Source organism: Cervus elaphus, chromosome 11 (genome assembly GCF_910594005.1).
Source record: "Cervus elaphus chromosome 11, mCerEla1.1, whole genome shotgun sequence".
Lineage (NCBI taxonomy): Eukaryota > Metazoa > Chordata > Mammalia > Artiodactyla > Cervidae > Cervus > Cervus elaphus.
In genome coordinates, this window is record NC_057825.1 from 5,308,992 (window position 1) to 5,325,429 (window position 16,438).

Below are 16,438 nucleotides of genomic sequence, written 5' to 3' on the forward strand. Positions count from 1 at the left end.
CCTCCTGATGAGGGTGAAAGAGGAGAGTGAAAAAGCTGGCTTGAAACTCAACATTAAAACTAAGATCGTGGCATCCGGTCCCATCACCTCATGGCAAATAGAAGGCGGAAAAGCAGAATCTGTGGCAGATTTTATCTTCCCAGGCTCCAAAATCACTGCAGACAATGACCACAGCCATGAAGTTTAAAAGACACTTGCTCCTTGGAAGAAAAGCTGTGAGAAACCTAGACAGCATATATCTCGTAAGACTAATTTTTTTGGAACCAGGTCAATCAGGATTCATGTTTGCATTTAGCCATATGTCTCTGTAATCTTTGGTAACATTCTCAGTGTTAGCCTGAGTCAAACATGACCAGGTGTAGAAATAAGTAGTAAGTCTCCAACTTGCACGTAGAAAGGGTAATTGCAGGACCCGCCAATCAGCTCTGCCACCTGCGACTTCATGCTGACGTCCCCTTCTTTGTGAGATGTTCCACACATTCAAGTTTTTCCTCCCTCTTTTGGCTAAGGTTTGGCTGCTTCTGGAGTCCTGGTGCAGAGCTCAGCAATACCTGTTGTTTTTGTCAAGCCTAAGCATAAATAGTTAAAGATGCGGTGAAAATAGCAATAGACAAGAAAAAAAAAATGGAAAGCTTTCCCCAGGGGCCCGTTGACGAGGGCTGCCCACCCAGCCTTCTCTGGCCACTCCTCAGAGTCGTGCCCGTGGGGTCCGTCTGTGTGACGCAGCGGCTCAGGTCTCCCCGAGTGTTGTGGGATGATGGGTGTCCTAGTCTAACACCCAGCGGCAGAGGTGTCTTGCCAAACAGCAGCAGCTCAGCAGCTCCACTGCTGAGTGGAGGGTGGGGTGGGATGCCATTTTTCAGAGTTCAGGTGGCCCTTGTACGAGAAGCAGAGGGATGAACATGTTGATGGGCTGGAACCCGTCCCTGCGACGCTGTCCTCTTTCCGTTAAGGCCAGAGGACTGCGCGTGGTTTTGCTTGGCCCCTCCAGATGGTCAGATTTTATGTCTTAGATACTGAGTATTAAAAATGAGGCCTCTGACCACAAGGCCAGTCAGTGGCTCACGGGGTCCTTCATGAGAATGACGGGAATCCCAGAGAAAATGCTAGGGGAAAGCACAGTGCCTACAGACCCCACGGCCATCTGCCTGCTGTGTTCCCCACCCCAACTCCCCATGTGCCTCTCTGGGGCTTCTCTCCTCCTCCCCAAACTCCTGCTCAGCACTTCAGCCTCAGCTTGCCCGTCCTACCCTAAGGCCTTCCTGGCCCTTGTCCCCACCAGCACCCCAAGGACGAGGGCCTGGTTCCTGCTCCCCTTCAGTCCCCCAGAGAGGTGGCCCCAGGCGAAGACCTGGAGTGGCATTGAGATGCATGCTGGCCTGTGCCCCATCCCGCTGGCCCTGGGCCGTCCTCTCCTGGAGTACTGGCCGTCCGTGCGGTGGGCCTTGATGCAGATGAGTGAGGCCGTTACTCCTTCAGAGCTCTCAGTGGAACCTTCTTGGTCTGCGTGCTTAATCCCTTCTACTTAACCAATGGAGCACCCAGAGAGCAGGGACTATCCTGAGGTCACACAGCTTATCAGCAGCAGAGTTGGAAACTGAGCTGCGTCCCGGCGTCCATCCACCCCCGGCCTCCTGTGGAGGGGTGGGAGCGGGTCTGGTCTTCATGTGGAGCTGCGATCCAGGGAGGACTTGCTCGGGGAGCAACGGTACCACCCACACCCCACACACAGGGCCACGCTGCCTTGGCCCCAGGCACGTGGAGCCCCAGCCCTGTTGACCAACACAAATCACACCTCTTTCCAGGGCCCTGAAGTCGCCAGACGCTTCAGAGGCTCAGTCCGAAGAGGAGGTGGACGAGCTGTCCCTCATCGACCACAATGAGATCATGGCGAGGCTGACCCTCAAGCAAGAGGTGAGTTCCTCACAGGCCGTACGTGCAGCGTCTGGCCCAGAGAGAGGATGAGGGGGTGTTGAGAAGGGAACCTGGAAGTGACCCACACAGAAAGGCCACAGCCAAGTGCTGACCCTGGTGGCCCTGGACTGTGGGCTGTGCACCCTCTTGTCCTGGCCCTGTGCCTAGGCCACTGCAGGTGCTCCAGGACGCTGGGCACACGGGCGACTGCCCGGAGGAAGTGTGCTATCCCCTTCTTCAACACTTGGAGAATGAGCTTGGGCAAGTGGCCTGTCCTCCGTAAGCCCCGGGTGACGGGACTCTGGAGGCTGTTGTGAGCACGAACCCATGTGGGTGCTTGGCCTGGAGCCCTGTGTGCTGGGCCTCCTTAGGGCAGGGTGTTTTATGTTGTCAGTGACAGAACCATCCATGTGTCTCTGCGTGGGAGGCACAAGCGAATTGAGGGACTTCAGGCCTGGCCACATGGCTGCCTCCAGCCCGTGTCTTATCAGAAGCGCCTCACTGGTGAACACGGTGCCCGAACCCGTCACTGCCCGAGGAGCTGAGCTGAGACGGCTTTCCGCTCCCTGCTGCCCAGCAACCCTGGGGACTCGGGGGAACGGCTCCCAGTGACGGCCTTGACCACTCCCCAAGGAGGTAGCCGTGTTCTACACACACAGACATGGCCCAGTCATGGCCCAGAGGAACCAAAAGGCGGGAGCTGGCTCTTCTGCAGAGAGAATGATGTGACTCTTGCTAGAAATTTCTTGAGAAAAAGCAGGTCCTGGGCGTTGCTGCCCTGCCTTAGCTGGAAATCCAGGGCGCTCCCAGGACCTTGGGTTCCAGGGTTGAAGCCTGCCCTAGAGAGGCAGGCGCGTCTCTGAGAGCGAGCACTGGAGACACGCGGAGGCTGGCGTGGGGCGGACTCCTCCAGGATTACAGAGAGCAGCCTGGGCCTCCTGGGCCTGTGACAGCTCTTTCTTGGCTCCAGGCCAGGTTTATGGGTGAACGCTCCTTTAGCTCCTAGGAAAACAAGACTTTTCCCTGAATAGACAAGCTGTGGTCAGTATAAGCCACACTGGCTATAACTGAGCATCTTTGTGACATATCTCACTCCTCTAAGGGCTCCCGGGAAGAACGTGTGTCGTGAGTGTCCCTCCCCCCGAGAGCAGGTGTGGGTTCGGCAGCTCGCTGCAGCTCTCCGGAAGCAGCCTGCCGTCTGCAGCCTTGTCCCGCAGCCTCCAGTCCTGCCTGCCTCCCCGTGGGCTCCCCGCCCCCTCCTCCCCTCTCTGACCCGTGGGCTGGAGAGCCGTCAGGGGCCAGGCCCCTGACCCAGCGGTGTCCTCGGCGCCCACGGCCGTCTGTGGGGCGCCCCAGCCTCTGCACCGGGCCGGGCCGCTCCCGGAGCATGGGGGTGCGCGAGGACCTGGGGGGTCTGTCAGCTCGCCCCTAAACCGACTCTCACGGCTGTACCCGGCCCCACACCCTCCTCTGCTGTGGTCCTGCAGGGCGACGACGGGCCAGACGTCCGTGGAGGGTCAGGCGACATCCTCCTCGTCCACGCCACAGAGACGGACAGGAAAGGTACGGCTGCCCCTGCGCAGAGCTCGCCGATGCTGGGGGCAGGGGGGAGCCCCCCGTCCCACTGAAGCCTGGACACGCTTGGCCCTGGTGCCCTCCCCTCCAGCCCTGAGCGGGTCGGAGCTGCCGTCGCGGTGCTGCTGGCTCACTGTAGGGGGCGCCGCTGGGGGACGGGTGGCCCGCACTCAAAGCCAGCGCCTGGGCACCCCGGCTGTCTCTCTGAGTGGGTCCTCTGTGTGCAGGTAGTGGGGCCCCCGCCTCGTCGGGGGGCGAGTTTCCGGGGCAGAGCTCAGCACCTGCGGGCACTGCAAGGACAGTGTCCGAGTAACAGCCTGACGCGGCGGTGAAGTCGTGTTGACATACAGGGAGCGTTTATTCTACTTTTCCTGATGTTTCCTGACGGCTGCACTGGGCGCATCTCTCTTCCTCTGGGAGCTTCGTGGGCAGACACTCTGTCCAGTCCCACAGCAGCGGTACCGACACCGGGCAGGGCTCCCCGCCCTCAGCACAGAGACACCACGTTCCCGCCCCGGTCCCTCGGGAGGGCGGAGAGGCAGGGCCTGTCCGTCTGCTGGCGAAGGTGCGGTCTTTCCAGGTTGTGTTCTGCGGGGGGCGCCTGTGAGGCCAGCACCCGTGACCTTGGTCAGGCAGGAGGGGCCGCACACATGCCCACAGCTGGGCCCGCCTCCCCCCACATCCATTTCCTTTTTACATTTTTTTTTCTTTTTACGTTTTTTAAATTGTCAGAAAGATGATGGAACAGCAGTGTTAAAGTAAGGAGTGGAGGAATTGAAACACCTCAGTCTTGAAACCCCCAATTTCATGTTTGTATTCGACCTGGTCTTTGCATCTTGACAGCAGGTTTCCCCAAGTATGTCGCCCAGATGGAAAATTTTAAATTAGGAAATAAGTACCAGAGTAATTGTTTGCATTGCTGAAAATTTGAAAAACAGAGAAAAAGAAGAAACAGCTCCCAGACTCTCCGCAGCCATGCTGTTGCCCTCCAGGCTTCTTCTGACCCAAGCACAGCATGGTCCAGGAGACCCTGGGTTTAACCCTGGCCGGGCGGCCGCTAACCTCTTCCTGGCCTCAGCAGACTCAGCTTTGTGAAGGGGTTAGGTGCCCTGTGGGTGTGAAGGTTGCGTGAGCTGAGATGAAACACGCCTGGCACATAGGAACTGCCCGAGGAGTCTCCTTTTGCAACCCCGGGACAGCCCCTGCTCTGCCCCCTGCAGTGCCCCCTCCCCCGCGCCTGCTGCACTGGCAGGAGCTCCGCCCTCACCCCGTCTCTGTCTGGGAGTGAGAGGCTGAATGGGGGCCAGCTCCCGTCCTCAGCTGTGAGCAGGGAGCCGCTGACCTGCCGGGTGCCGTGGGCTGCGGCCCAGGCCAAAGGGAGCCCAGCGGGCAGAACGGCCCGAGACCTTCCAGCTGGTGCCGACTGCCTGGGGAGGCGGCCCCGCTGCCCCCGGGGGCTTCCGCTCTCTTTTCTCCATGGAGGGGTTTTGAGGCTCCAGTCATTTGTCCCCAGGATGGACGCTGAGTTAAAGGCCCCGGGCCATAGCAAACTCCTTGGGCAGGGGCCGCCTGCGGACCAGAGACCACCCACTGGCTGGAGGTCCCGGGCTCAGGGTGCAGCCCCAGACCCCTTCTTCCAGAAGCAGGCCTTGGCTGGTGCTGGACCCATCTCTGCTTCCTCATCGCTCTTTGAACAGAAGCCCAGTCTCGACAGCAGTGGGGTGGTGTTGGGGGGGTGGTGCTTGGAGTCCAGGAGGGAGCCCGAGCCCAGTGCCCCCGCCCTGAGCCCTCCTCAGGTCACCGCTCCGCTGGCCAGGTGCCCCCACCCCCCCGCAGCCGGCTCAGACACGGGTGCAGAGGGGGCTTCTCCCCTCAGTGTCCTGGGGGTGATCAGGGAGGGCAGGGGACAGGAGCCAGGGCTCGACCAGGTGGGGCTGCTCAGCTGGAGAAGGGGTCCTTGAGGCCTCCCCCCAGTGAGTCAGGGGTGGGATGAGAGAAGACAGCGGACAGTGGTCTGTGTCCAGCAAGTGCACGCTCAGCCTCACAGGGAGGGCCATAGCCTCATGGGGAGGACCGCAGACTTGGGAGTCAAATCTAGACTCAAACCTCTGCTCCAGCACAGGCTAACCTGAAGTTCACCAGCTTGACCAAGTCCTTGGTCTCCAGGAGGGACCTGCATTTAAAACTCCCTGATTTTTCCCTCAGTATTGGAGACTGCCTGGTTAGGAGGGTGTGTCACAGCTTAAATAAACGGGCTGTTGTGAATCTGGAAAGGTTGGGATTCCCCTGCGAGAACCAGCCCCTCCAAAGGGAAGGAGAGGTGTTGGGTGGGAGTGGCAGCCTGAGTCCCACCCGGCCGCCGGGCCAGGCTCCTCCTAGTGGGCCCACCCTCCCCTGGCACCAGAGCCTGCAGCCCAGAGTGTCCAGCGGCATGCCAGGAGGAGCCCCAGGCCTTTCCCTCAGCCTTACTGTGCGGAGACTCCCACGGCGGTTGCTCCCAGGCGCTGCCGCCCCCAGTGTTACCTGTCACTTAGCTGCAGAGCCCTGCTGATGGCTCTGAATTGTGTTCTCTCTGCCCGTGATGGTTAAGACCCGAATCAGCAAGTCTTCGGGCAAAGAAGAGGACCTCAGTGTCTGGTCAGAGAGGGGAGCACGTCCTGCAGCGGGCGTGCTGCCCGTCGGTGCCCGCACCAGCGGCGGGCTGGCTGATCCGTTCCTTGTTCCTCCCTCCAGATCTGGTGTTGTACTGCGAGGCCTTCCTGACCACCTACAGGACCTTCATCACGCCCGAGGAGCTCATCAAGAAGCTGCAGTACAGATATCCTTGCCCGTCCTACCCTCCTTCCCAGAGCCCTCTGCAGGCTGAGGGGCAGTGCTCAGCCCAGCTCTGCATGTCCCGGCTTGGGGCCTCTGGCCAGGCTCCTATGCGCCTCATTCCTGTCTTGAGGGGGCCGAGTGACGTTGCGTGATGTGCTTGAACAGAGGGTGCTGCCTGGTGGCCGTTGTGATCACTGGGTGATTCTGAGACAGAAGGACCTGATACACCCTGAGGGCCTCCCAGGTGGAGCCAGCAGTAAAGAGCCCACCTGCAGTGCAGGAGACGTGGGCTCCACCCCTGGGTCTGGGAGCTCCCCTGGAGAAGGGCATGGCAACCCACTCCAGTGTTCTTGCCTGGAGAATCCCATGGACAGAGGAGCCTGGCGGGCCACAGTCCATGGGGTCGCAGAGTCGGACACGAGTGAGCACAGTGCACCCTGAGAGGGAACGTGTGGGCCCCGGGGGACCCAGGTCACTGGCCCGTGCGGCCTCTGGGAGCTGAGCCCCGGGCGCCGGGGTTGACAGGTGCGGAGTGCACGGGACGTGAGGGCATCAGTGAACAACCCCGGGCAGGCCTGGCCCTGCCACCTGCCAGCAGGCCCAGCAGTGGACAGAAGCTCAGCGTCCATGCCACAGTCAGCGCCCGCCCCACGGGCTTGCCCTTTAGATATGACACCCACCGGCAGTGGCCGAGGAAGACCCAAGGCTGGCAGAGACCCGCTCGGTTGCCTCTTTCTCAATGCAGTCTTGCCCCTCCTGCTGAGGCTGACCTGCAGCTCCTGTCCCAGGAGTGGGTCCCCTCCCGGCCTTGTCCTGCGTCACAGCCCGTGGCTGCCACCTGCTGGACAGCCCAGCCCAGGGCGGGCAGTCCTGAGTCCTTCAGCTCTCCCCTCCCTCCCCGGTGCCCAGACGCCCCCCACCCTGCCTCTGCCTCCCCTGTCTCTGGCCCTCCTCTCTCCCCTGATCCACCTCGGGGTCCCGGTCCCTCAGAACAGTCCGGCCCACACACAGACTTCATGCCTTCCAGCCTCACACCTGCAGTGGCCACAATCCTGGCTCAGTGAGTGACAGTGACTCACACCTGCTGAGAACCTCCTGGTGTCGGTTACGGAGCAGAGCGACGCATGGGTGACCTCACTCGCTCTGATACCGTTTTATGTACTTAATGTCACTGTCTGTAAGGCGGTGTCCTGATACTGTTCCACACCATGTGTAATTAGGGAAAGCGAGATTCAGAGAGGGTGGTGGGACCCATGCGGCAGTGTGGAGGGAACGCGCCCACACCCAGGACTCCCAAACCCAGCTTCTCAGCATCTACCCTGCGTGGCCGCTTCAGGCGTCTCAGCGGACAAGTCACAGCACCAAGCCCCTGAGCACAGCTGGCTGGCAAGCCCTCACTGTGGCAGGCCCCAGCACGGCCCCTGGATGTGACTCCTCCTGAGTGTATTTCTAGAAAGCAGGTGGGAGGGAGCCGAGAAGGGTCCAGAGATGGCAAACTCAGGAGGGCAGCCAGAAGCCATGATGCCCCAGGGCGGTGGGTCTCCAGAGCTGAGGAAGACCAGGGGATGGATGACGAGGGTGGAGGACGACCTGCCCCGCCGGGCTGTGCGCTGCCCCCACGGAGCCGCTTCCCTCTGTCTAAGCCCAGGAGGCAGCTGTGGGTCAGTGTGTCTCAGGGACCTTGGGTCCACCCCGGTATGCAGGGGACGGCTCTGCAGGCAGGAGAGGCTGGTGGTCGAGAGCGCTCCTCAGGGTCAGACGGGTGCCCCACCTCGCCCTGCCGCCCCGCACAGGCCTCCGCCCTCCCCATGTTCCCAGAGTTTGCTCGGGAAGGGGTCCGGAGGAGGGCAGCCCTCCCCCAACATCGCCACCGCTGCCCGCGAGGACGGCTGTTTCTTTAACTCGGGTTCCACGTACGAGAAGTTCTCTCCTTTTGCCGACACGTTCAAGAAGCGTGTGAGCAAGAACACGTTTTTCGTGCTGGTGCGGGTGGTGGACGAGCTCTGGTGAGTCCTTCCGCCCACATGAGGGCAGGCTGTGGGTGTTGGGGTCCCCGTTGGGGTGCAGGCTTCCCCAGAGACATAAGCCTCCCGTCACATTTCCACCTGCATCTTCTGGGTCACCTGCCCACCGCCCTGCCCGAGGTCCTGGCTGGTTCACTCCTGCCAGCTTCAGCAGGAGCCCCAGGAGGATGACCTATCCCCTCAGACCCAGCCGGCCCTGACTTCCTCATGGGGGCCGTGCCCTCGGCCACCAGCGTCTGGGGGGAGCTACTCCTGCCCTCCGCAGCTGTCCCTGCTCCGCTGCGTGGCACTTGGCCATTTCCCTTCATTTAACACACACAGAGCATGAGGTCCCTTTCCTGCATCCAGAGCCCCCCCCCCCGCCCTGCCCTCAGGGAGGTGACCTCAGTGACCGCAGGGTGGGGCTGGGACACTGTGTGTGGAGGAAGTGCGGCGGGGGGTGTCCTGGGGGGTCCGGTCTGCAGAGCCCGGACGGCTTCCTGACCCATCACCCCATGGGGCCCGGAGCTCCTCTGGGGCAGGATTTGTCTCCAAGCCCAGGCCCAGCATGGCCCCTTGTGCTAGTCCAGTGCCTCCCAGCATCTCCCGAGAGGACGGCAGTTACCTGCCACCACGGGGTCTCTGCCGCTCCCTTCCCACCAGTGGTTTCCCAGCTCTGCTGCGGGGTGTCCCGTGGCCCTCGGGGTCTTGGGGGTTTCAGGACTGGTGCCAGCAGCCCTTCTGCTTGCCTCCTGCGCCGCCCCGCGTGGCCCTTGGGCTTCTAGCCTGGTGGAGCTGACAGAAGAGATCCTGAAGCTGCTGATGGAGCTGGTCTTCCGCCTGGTGCGCAGCGGGGAGCTCAGCCTGGCACGCGTGCTCCGCAAGAACATTCTGGACAAGGTCGATCAGAAGAAGCTGCTCCGGTGTGCCAACTCCGACCAGCCCCTGGCGGCCCGGGGCGTGGCAGCCAGGTGAACCCCCGCCGTGCGCCCAGCTGCTCCTGGCCCCCTCTGCAGAGAGGTGCCAGCAGCTGCCGCTCCTGTTTCACTCAGCGCACCCGCTCCCCGGCCCCACGGCCGGTTCTGAGCGGGCCTGTGACAGGGTGCCTCAGGGCTGGCCACGGGGGTGCCCCAGGCTGGGCCTGTGTGGGCCATCCCATTTTAACAGGAAGTGGGGTGGCAGAGCATGTGTGGGCATCCCAGGACAGGGGGCAGGAGTGCCTTTCAGGCTGTGATCAGCACCGAGTTCTTTCTGGTGCTAATATAGCAACTGTTACCAGTAATTCTCAAACGCCCCCATGCCACCGCGACCATTCTGAGAATCTGTGTACAGGTTCCAGTCTGCTACCCGCCTCTCTCCCACGGCCGTGGGAGTCTGTTGGTGTATCACCTCCTCATTGGCATCTCGGTCTCTGTGTGGCTGTGAAGCGGGTCGTGTTCCCTCAGCTCTGAGGCCTGCAAGGGGGCCCCCACCGTACCGTCCATCGACCGCTCATCTAGCGCCTCTGTCTTCCAGGCCCGGGACCTTGCACGACTTCCACAGCCATGAAATAGCCGAGCAGCTGACTCTGCTAGATGCCGAGCTCTTTTATAAAATAGAGGTACGGCCGTGCGTGGGGCTGGGGGGGCCCGGCCCTGGCCCGGGTGAGCGCTGCTGCTTGGCCCTGAGTGAGAGGAGCCGCTGCTCCCAGCCGAGCCGGAGGGCCCAGGTTCTAGCTGGTTCCCCTGCTTTTTCAGATTCCTGAGGTTTTGCTTTGGGCCAAAGAGCAGAACGAGGAGAAGAGCCCGAACCTGACCCAGTTCACGGAGCACTTCAACAACATGTCCTACTGGTGAGACGGGCCTCGGCGCGGACCCTCCTGCGGGCCCCATGGTGCCTTCAGAGCGCGCCCATGGCCGGGGGAAGGGGGAGCCCCTTCATACCTCCCGCTCCTTCTGGAGCCCCGTGGGCATTCACTGCGCCCCAGAGGCAGGGCAGGACAGAGCGTGTTCTGCACGTTGAGAAGGGCCCCCTGGGCACCAGCTGAGGAGGACTCGACCAGGACTGATTAGTAATGTCTGCCATCGATGGCGGCAGCGGGTCTTAGCTTTGTCATCCTGCCCTGCTCATGGCCCCCTGGCCCCAGGGCTGATCCACACACTGACTCTGCCTGAAGAACAGCAGAGTGGCTCTGTTAATACTTTATTTAGCCTTATCTTCTTAGAGCAGGGTGAAGCCCCACAGAGCATCTACGATGTAACACAGCAGAGCCGCGGGCTCCACAGTGGGACTCAGGGTGCCCACAGCCTCTCGGCTCTGATAGAGGATGGTCAGGGCATGGCGGCCGGCAGGCTCGTCCTGACCCACACACAGCCCATCGCCAGCACCAGGGAGCATCTGGGACTTTTCAAGCGCTCTGAAGACAGCGTGCTGGGGAAAGCGGGGCCTCCCCTTGGCCCGCTCCCCTCCACTCCCCCAGAAGCCTCTCGCTCCTCAGCACACGCTTAGTGTAGCTGCCCCGCAGAGACCCAGGCGGTTTCCGGTCCACGCAGCCCTGAGCGCCGCCGCCAGCTGCCCCTTGCTGGGCACTGGGCCTACAGACACACCCCTGGGTCCTGACTAAGAGGGTGTGTGGGGCCCTTCAGGGCCCGTGCCCCGACGGGTCAGATGAGGGGCACTTCCTCTGGGCAGCACAGGGTCGAGGCCACCATGAGGTCCTTGTGCAAGCCTGGCCTCGGGCTGCAGCTGAGGTTCTGGGAGGTGGCCTCCTTGTGGCCTCCATGGTGGCCTCTCAACCCACACGCCCCCTCACCTCCCGAGCTGATCCTGAGGCCGGTCACGAGGTGTTTCCAGCTGCCCTGGTGCTCAGGGTCAGCGCTCACCAGGAACGCCCCCATCCGTGCAGTTAGAGGTCCCCATCCTGGAGTTCAGCACTGGCCCCCTGGTGGGCAGGGGCTCACGGCCAGCGGGTGCAGGCGCCCACCTCCCACGGCCGCCAGGACCAGCCAGAGGCCCGGAGATGAGTCACTCAGCCGTCCTTCTCCCCTCGGTCTGCGCAGGGTCCGGTCGATAATCATGTTGCAGGAAAAGGCCCAAGACAGGGAACGGCTGCTCTTGAAGTTCATCAAGATCATGAAGGTAACTTGGGGCCCCCTCCCCAGCGGCAACCCCCCGCCTGTCCCTGCCCACCCTCACGGCCGCCTCCCCCCCTCCTCGCAGCACTTACGGAAGCTGAACAACTTCAACTCCTACCTGGCCATCCTCTCGGCGCTGGACTCGGCCCCCATCCGCAGGCTGGAGTGGCAGAAGCAGACCTCAGAGGTGGGCGGGCGCCGCTTGGTCTCCAGGCACTGGGCCCTGGGGCGCGGGAGGCAGTGCCCAGGTCGCCCGCCCCGCAGAGCCGTGCCCAGGCCCAGCTTCCCCAGGGGCTGCTGCAGGCGGGCCGTGTAAGGCACAGGTGTCCCGTGACCAGGCCAGACTTGCTGTCAGGTGGAGCGCTTCAGGGAGAAGGAGGGGGTGCTGAGCGAACACGTGACCGAGTGGCCCGGCCCAGCCTGGGATCAGCACCGAGGTGGTGCTGGTCACCCTGAGACCTGAGTAGGAGCGTCCTGGGAAGGGAGGGGAAGTCCCCTCAGAGGGGACAGGGCACAGGACAGAGGCCAGGGTGGCCACGTCACAGGAGTCCTGGGGCACCTTCACCCTGGCGTGGAGCTGCTCCTGGGGAAGCGAGGCAAGGCCCACGGGGCTGGGTGTTAGCCGGGCTCCCTGGGAGTCGTCTCCCAGCAATATAAAGGGACAGTTATGAGACAGTGGTGTCTAGAGAAGTGGGACATTACCCCCAGCTGCTCCAGGAACACATAAGAGGGCCTGAGAAGGCAGGGAAGGCTTCCTGGAGGAGGTGACACATCAAGGTGAGAGGCATGTGACAGGTGACGGGGCACAGCCCACCCAGTGTGCAGAGCAGCGAGGTCACCGCCCTCCCCGGTGGGCTCTGCCTTGTGTGTCGGGAGGCAGGAAGGCAGGCTCAGGGCAGCAGCACGGCCCGGCCTGCGGTGCTGAGCACAGCCAAGCAGCAGCCCGAGCAGTACCGCGGCCGTGTCCACAGCAGGCCTGGCCTGCCTGCGGCCAGGGCAGGGGGGCCTGGCTCTGGGTTGGCTCTCGGTGTTGTTGCCGCGCTCATGGACGGCACGTCCTCCCGACAGGGCCTGGCCGAGTACTGCACGCTTATCGACAGCTCGTCCTCCTTCCGTGCCTACCGGGCTGCCCTCTCGGAGGTGGAGCCACCCTGCATCCCTTACCTGTGAGTACAGCCTCCCCCAGGGTCCCCTCGCTCGCTGCCCCGCAGACAAACCCGCAGGGAGAGGTTTCCAACCTGGATGCTCTGCTTGTGTTTAACTTAAAACGTGCTCTTTGTTAGACGGTGGAGACGAGGGAGGGTCCAGTGACAAGGGCTCGGTCTCCCCACCTCCCCGGCCCTGCGCGGGTGCGGGCGCACGTGTGGACAGGCGTGTGGCACCGTGCTCTGTCCAGCTGCCCCGGGCCTGGCCGCACCTCACAGCAGCCCGAGGTCCCTCCAGTCTCCCCATGGACCCTGGGGGTGCCTGGCTGAGGCAGCTCTGGATGGGTCCCCCTGTGGGCCGGGACGAGGGTAGGCGTTTTCACCAAAAAGAATCCATGGCACGTATGCTTGGGAAACAGCAGGAAAAATCAGAGCTAAGTGGGTTTCTTGTGCATGTCAGATCCTTTAGTAGGGTAGCGGACAACGAGGACTTCTAAGAGAGGGCCAGGAGCCTGCGCAGTGACCTGGGGCCAACTGTCCAGGGGCACGTCCCGCAGGCCTCCGCCCTCAGAAACGCAGCTCCTAGAGCTCACAGCCCCTCCTCGCCTCCGTCCCACCCTGACATCCCTTCCCCCCTCCGGCTCGGTGGCAGCTGCGGGCTGCGCCTTCCCCAGTGGGAGAGCCGCCCCGCCCCTCGTCAGGTGGCTTCACGCCCTCTGTGAGAGCACGTGACCGCACCCATAACCCGGGGGATTGACCGCCGCCACCACCGAGTTCGGGATTCTGTTCTCCCGTCCCTGTGACTCGTACCCGGTGGACTGGGGCTCTGCCGGACCAGCACAGGGGTTGCGGGGCTCCCTACGTAGCAGGCAGGCCTGAGCCCGCCTTCCCGGAGCCCCAGAGCCTGGGAGTCAGGAGTTCCCGCCAGAAGCAGCACAAGCACCCAGACACGCTCGTGGGCGCCAGCCCACACGCCCGCTGCCTCTGAGCCGCCCCCAGGGTGCTCAGCGGCGTGCCCGCCCCCAGGGGCCTCATCCTGCAGGACCTCACCTTCGTCCACCTGGGGAACCCGGACCACGTCGACGGGAAGGTGAACTTCTCCAAGCGCTGGCAGCAGTTCAACATCCTGGACAGCATGCGCTGCTTCCAGCAAGTGTGAGTGGCCGTCCCGGGCGTCCCGGCCCTCCTGACTCAGGGCTGGGGGGTCTCCCTGGGGCCCGAGCAGAGGGGAGCCCCTAGCTCTGAGGACCAGCGGGGGCACCCCTGCCCCGTGAGTTCGCTGGGCGGTGGGGGATCCCGGGGCTGTGTGGCCCTCATGGCCGCCCCCTCCTCCCTCAGGCACTACGACATCCGGAGAAACGATGACATCATTAACTTCTTCAACGACTTCAGTGACCACCTGGCCGAGGAGGCCCTATGGGAACTCTCTCTGAAAATCAAACCCAGGAACATAACCAGGAGGAAGACAGACAGAGAAGAGAAGACCTAGAGGCGGCTGCCACGGGCGAGGAGAACGCCCAAGAGAGGCGCAGGGCCGCTCCGAGGCTGAAGGGACTGTGGACCTGTGTGGTGGCGGCGGCCCATGTCCCGGCCGAGGAGCCCCAGTCCGGGCGGGCCCCTGCGGTGCCGGGCGGGCGTCCGGAGCCCACGGCCGCGGCGGAGCCACAGGCGGCTCTCACGGCCGAGCTGTGACCCAGTGGTCTGGGTTTGGTTGGGGTTCTGCTTCCACGCCGTCTTCCACTCTGCCTGTGTCCCCTCCCCGAGCCCGGGAGCCGCAGAGCACGTGGTCAGCAGACTGAGGGACAGAGGGACAGGGTGCCATCTGAGTCTGCTGTCGTGACATGGGGCAGGGGCCCGCGGGCCGGGGCTGCCCACCCGGTGACCGTGGATGACCGGGCCTGCAGGCGGGTGGGCAGGGAGACCGGGCAGACTCCTCTCACTTCCCACGCGCTGCTTTTTCAACGGAGGATGGGGGCGCTGCTCACCTGGCCCGGAAAGGTACGACAGGGGGCCCCTCAGCAGCCCGGAGCTAGGGCTCCGCTCACGGTACCGGCCCACCCTGGCCGGGCCCAAGCAGCCACTGTGTCAGTCCTGTTTCGCCCCTTTGTCTCCCCCTGCCCTCACCCCAGGAGCTGGGCAGGCAGGCCGTGACCCCCCAAGGATGACTCCAGCTAAGTGGGGCCAGCGCTCTTGGTGAGTCCCTTCAGAGAGCGGAGGGCGGGCCAGCGGCCCCACCTCTGTCGCTTGCCGTGTGCCTTAAACTCCAGCTCCTTCGGGCTCCCCTCCCGCCTTGTCCCCAGCCTGCTGGGGCCAGATGGGCTGCTCTTCAGCCCTTTCTGCCGCGAGGCCGGCTCTCCCGTGGGAGGACAGGGTCCCAGCTGCGAAGCCCCGCCCGCGAGGCCCGGCGTCTTCAGGGGAAGGTGCTTTCACCCTGCGCTTCCCCCTAAGCCACTCTCGCTACTGAGGCTGACAATCCGAGGCGAGGCCAGTGGGGGCTCACAGAGGCGCCCACCAGACTCCATGCCAGCCAGGCCTAGGCGTGCGGGCACTGCCCCCCTCCTGGTTGGTTTCACATCACTGAGTGCCCGCCGCTCCCGGGTTTGGGACTCAGGCCGGCAAACAGCAGGCTTGGTCCAGGCTTAGCCCAGTTTGAGCAGAACGAAAAGAGTGGAAGCAATCTCTGTTAACTATTTAAAGAAACAGCCCTGTCACTCCGAGTCCTTCGTGGGTTTCTGAACGGTTTTTATTGAGCAGCCGTCTGTCCTGTATGCAGAGGGGAGGAGTCTGAAATGTCAGCCACGACCCCTCGGCAGCGATCCTTGGGCGGAACGCGTCACTTTGTTATTTAAGGAGTGTGTGTGAAGTCGCTGTTTACGAACAGTACTGTGTGGGGTTGGGTTTTAGTTTGTTCCCGCTTTTTCGAGTCCTCTCATTTCAGCCTTCCTCCCACCTCCCTCCTGGCCTGGCCGGCTCTGCTGACGCTGCTGTGTGGGCCGGGGGCTGGCGAGGCCAGGTGACCCCCCTGTGTGAGGACAGCAGGTGCAGTGTGCGTTTTAACTTATTGGGCTCAGGGTTCCCCACCTCCACCTCCTGGAGACCCATCCCTGGCTCTGGGCGCTGCCAGCCTGGCTGTGTGGTTTGTCTGGCTTAGGGGCCAAGTCAGGTGTACGAGGCAGCCTGTGTGACGAAGACACGCTCGGGAGCATTCGGTTCCCTGCGGGGCCCCTCCACACCTGTGGGTGGGTCAGGGTGAAGGCAGGCATGCGCCAGGTCCGAATTAGACACCCCGATTCTGAGCAGCGCCTCCCCCACCACCTCCCAGTGTTATTACATTGTAATATATCCCCGACTAGACTAACCGGCTGATCGTGGCATCTTCCTGCAGACATTTCAAACCTGTAACTTTTATATGAAAGGAAATAAACACGGATGAAAGCCGCGGCCGCCCGTGTGTGCACCGCATGCCGCGTGTGTCAAAGCGACCATCCGAGCTGTCTCCTTTCTTTGATCACCCTGAGGGCAGGAGGGGTGAGGGGCCTTCTGTCCCCACGCTGCGGTCCCTTCTCAGCCTCCGCGGTTTCTGCACCTGGAAGTGGCAGCAAGGACAGCTCTACCTGACGAGGTCTGTACGCACTCAGCAGGTTACACCTGGAATGGCATGTTACGCCTGAGCCTGTATCGCCTACCGAGCACTCTGCAGTTGGCTTTACCTCATAGATGCTCTCAATTTGAAAACCATACAAGTAAAATACTACAACCCAGAGAAGCACTACAAAGAGAGAGAGGTGCTCGACTTGAAAGAAATTAAATTGAGTTGGAAATCCACTCACAAACATCAGGTCCAGACAGGCTTAACGGCTACTTTATACTG

At 62.6% G+C, this 16,438-nt stretch overlaps 1 protein-coding gene across 17 annotated transcripts in view; it reads left to right on the top strand.

Moving 5' to 3' along the window:
- The window catches only part of RAPGEF1 (Rap guanine nucleotide exchange factor 1), a 135,125-nt gene extending 119,071 nt beyond the window's left edge, over nt 1-16,054 (top strand). For all 17 annotated transcript variants that reach the window (XM_043916546.1, XM_043916553.1, XM_043916556.1 and 14 more), the window contains 12 exons: nt 1,806-1,914; nt 3,402-3,477; nt 6,223-6,307; nt 8,220-8,312; nt 9,095-9,280; nt 9,825-9,909; nt 10,046-10,140; nt 11,348-11,426; nt 11,508-11,609; nt 12,491-12,588; nt 13,594-13,722; nt 13,906-16,054. In XM_043916546.1, coding sequence (XP_043772481.1) covers nt 1,806-1,914; nt 3,402-3,477; nt 6,223-6,307; nt 8,220-8,312; nt 9,095-9,280; nt 9,825-9,909; nt 10,046-10,140; nt 11,348-11,426; nt 11,508-11,609; nt 12,491-12,588; nt 13,594-13,722; nt 13,906-14,056 — 1,288 coding nt within the window. In that variant the 3' untranslated portion in view covers nt 14,057-16,054. The remainder of the gene's footprint in view (nt 1-1,805; nt 1,915-3,401; nt 3,478-6,222; nt 6,308-8,219; nt 8,313-9,094; nt 9,281-9,824; nt 9,910-10,045; nt 10,141-11,347; nt 11,427-11,507; nt 11,610-12,490; nt 12,589-13,593; nt 13,723-13,905) is intronic.
- Nucleotides 16,055-16,438: the final 384 nt, after the last annotated feature.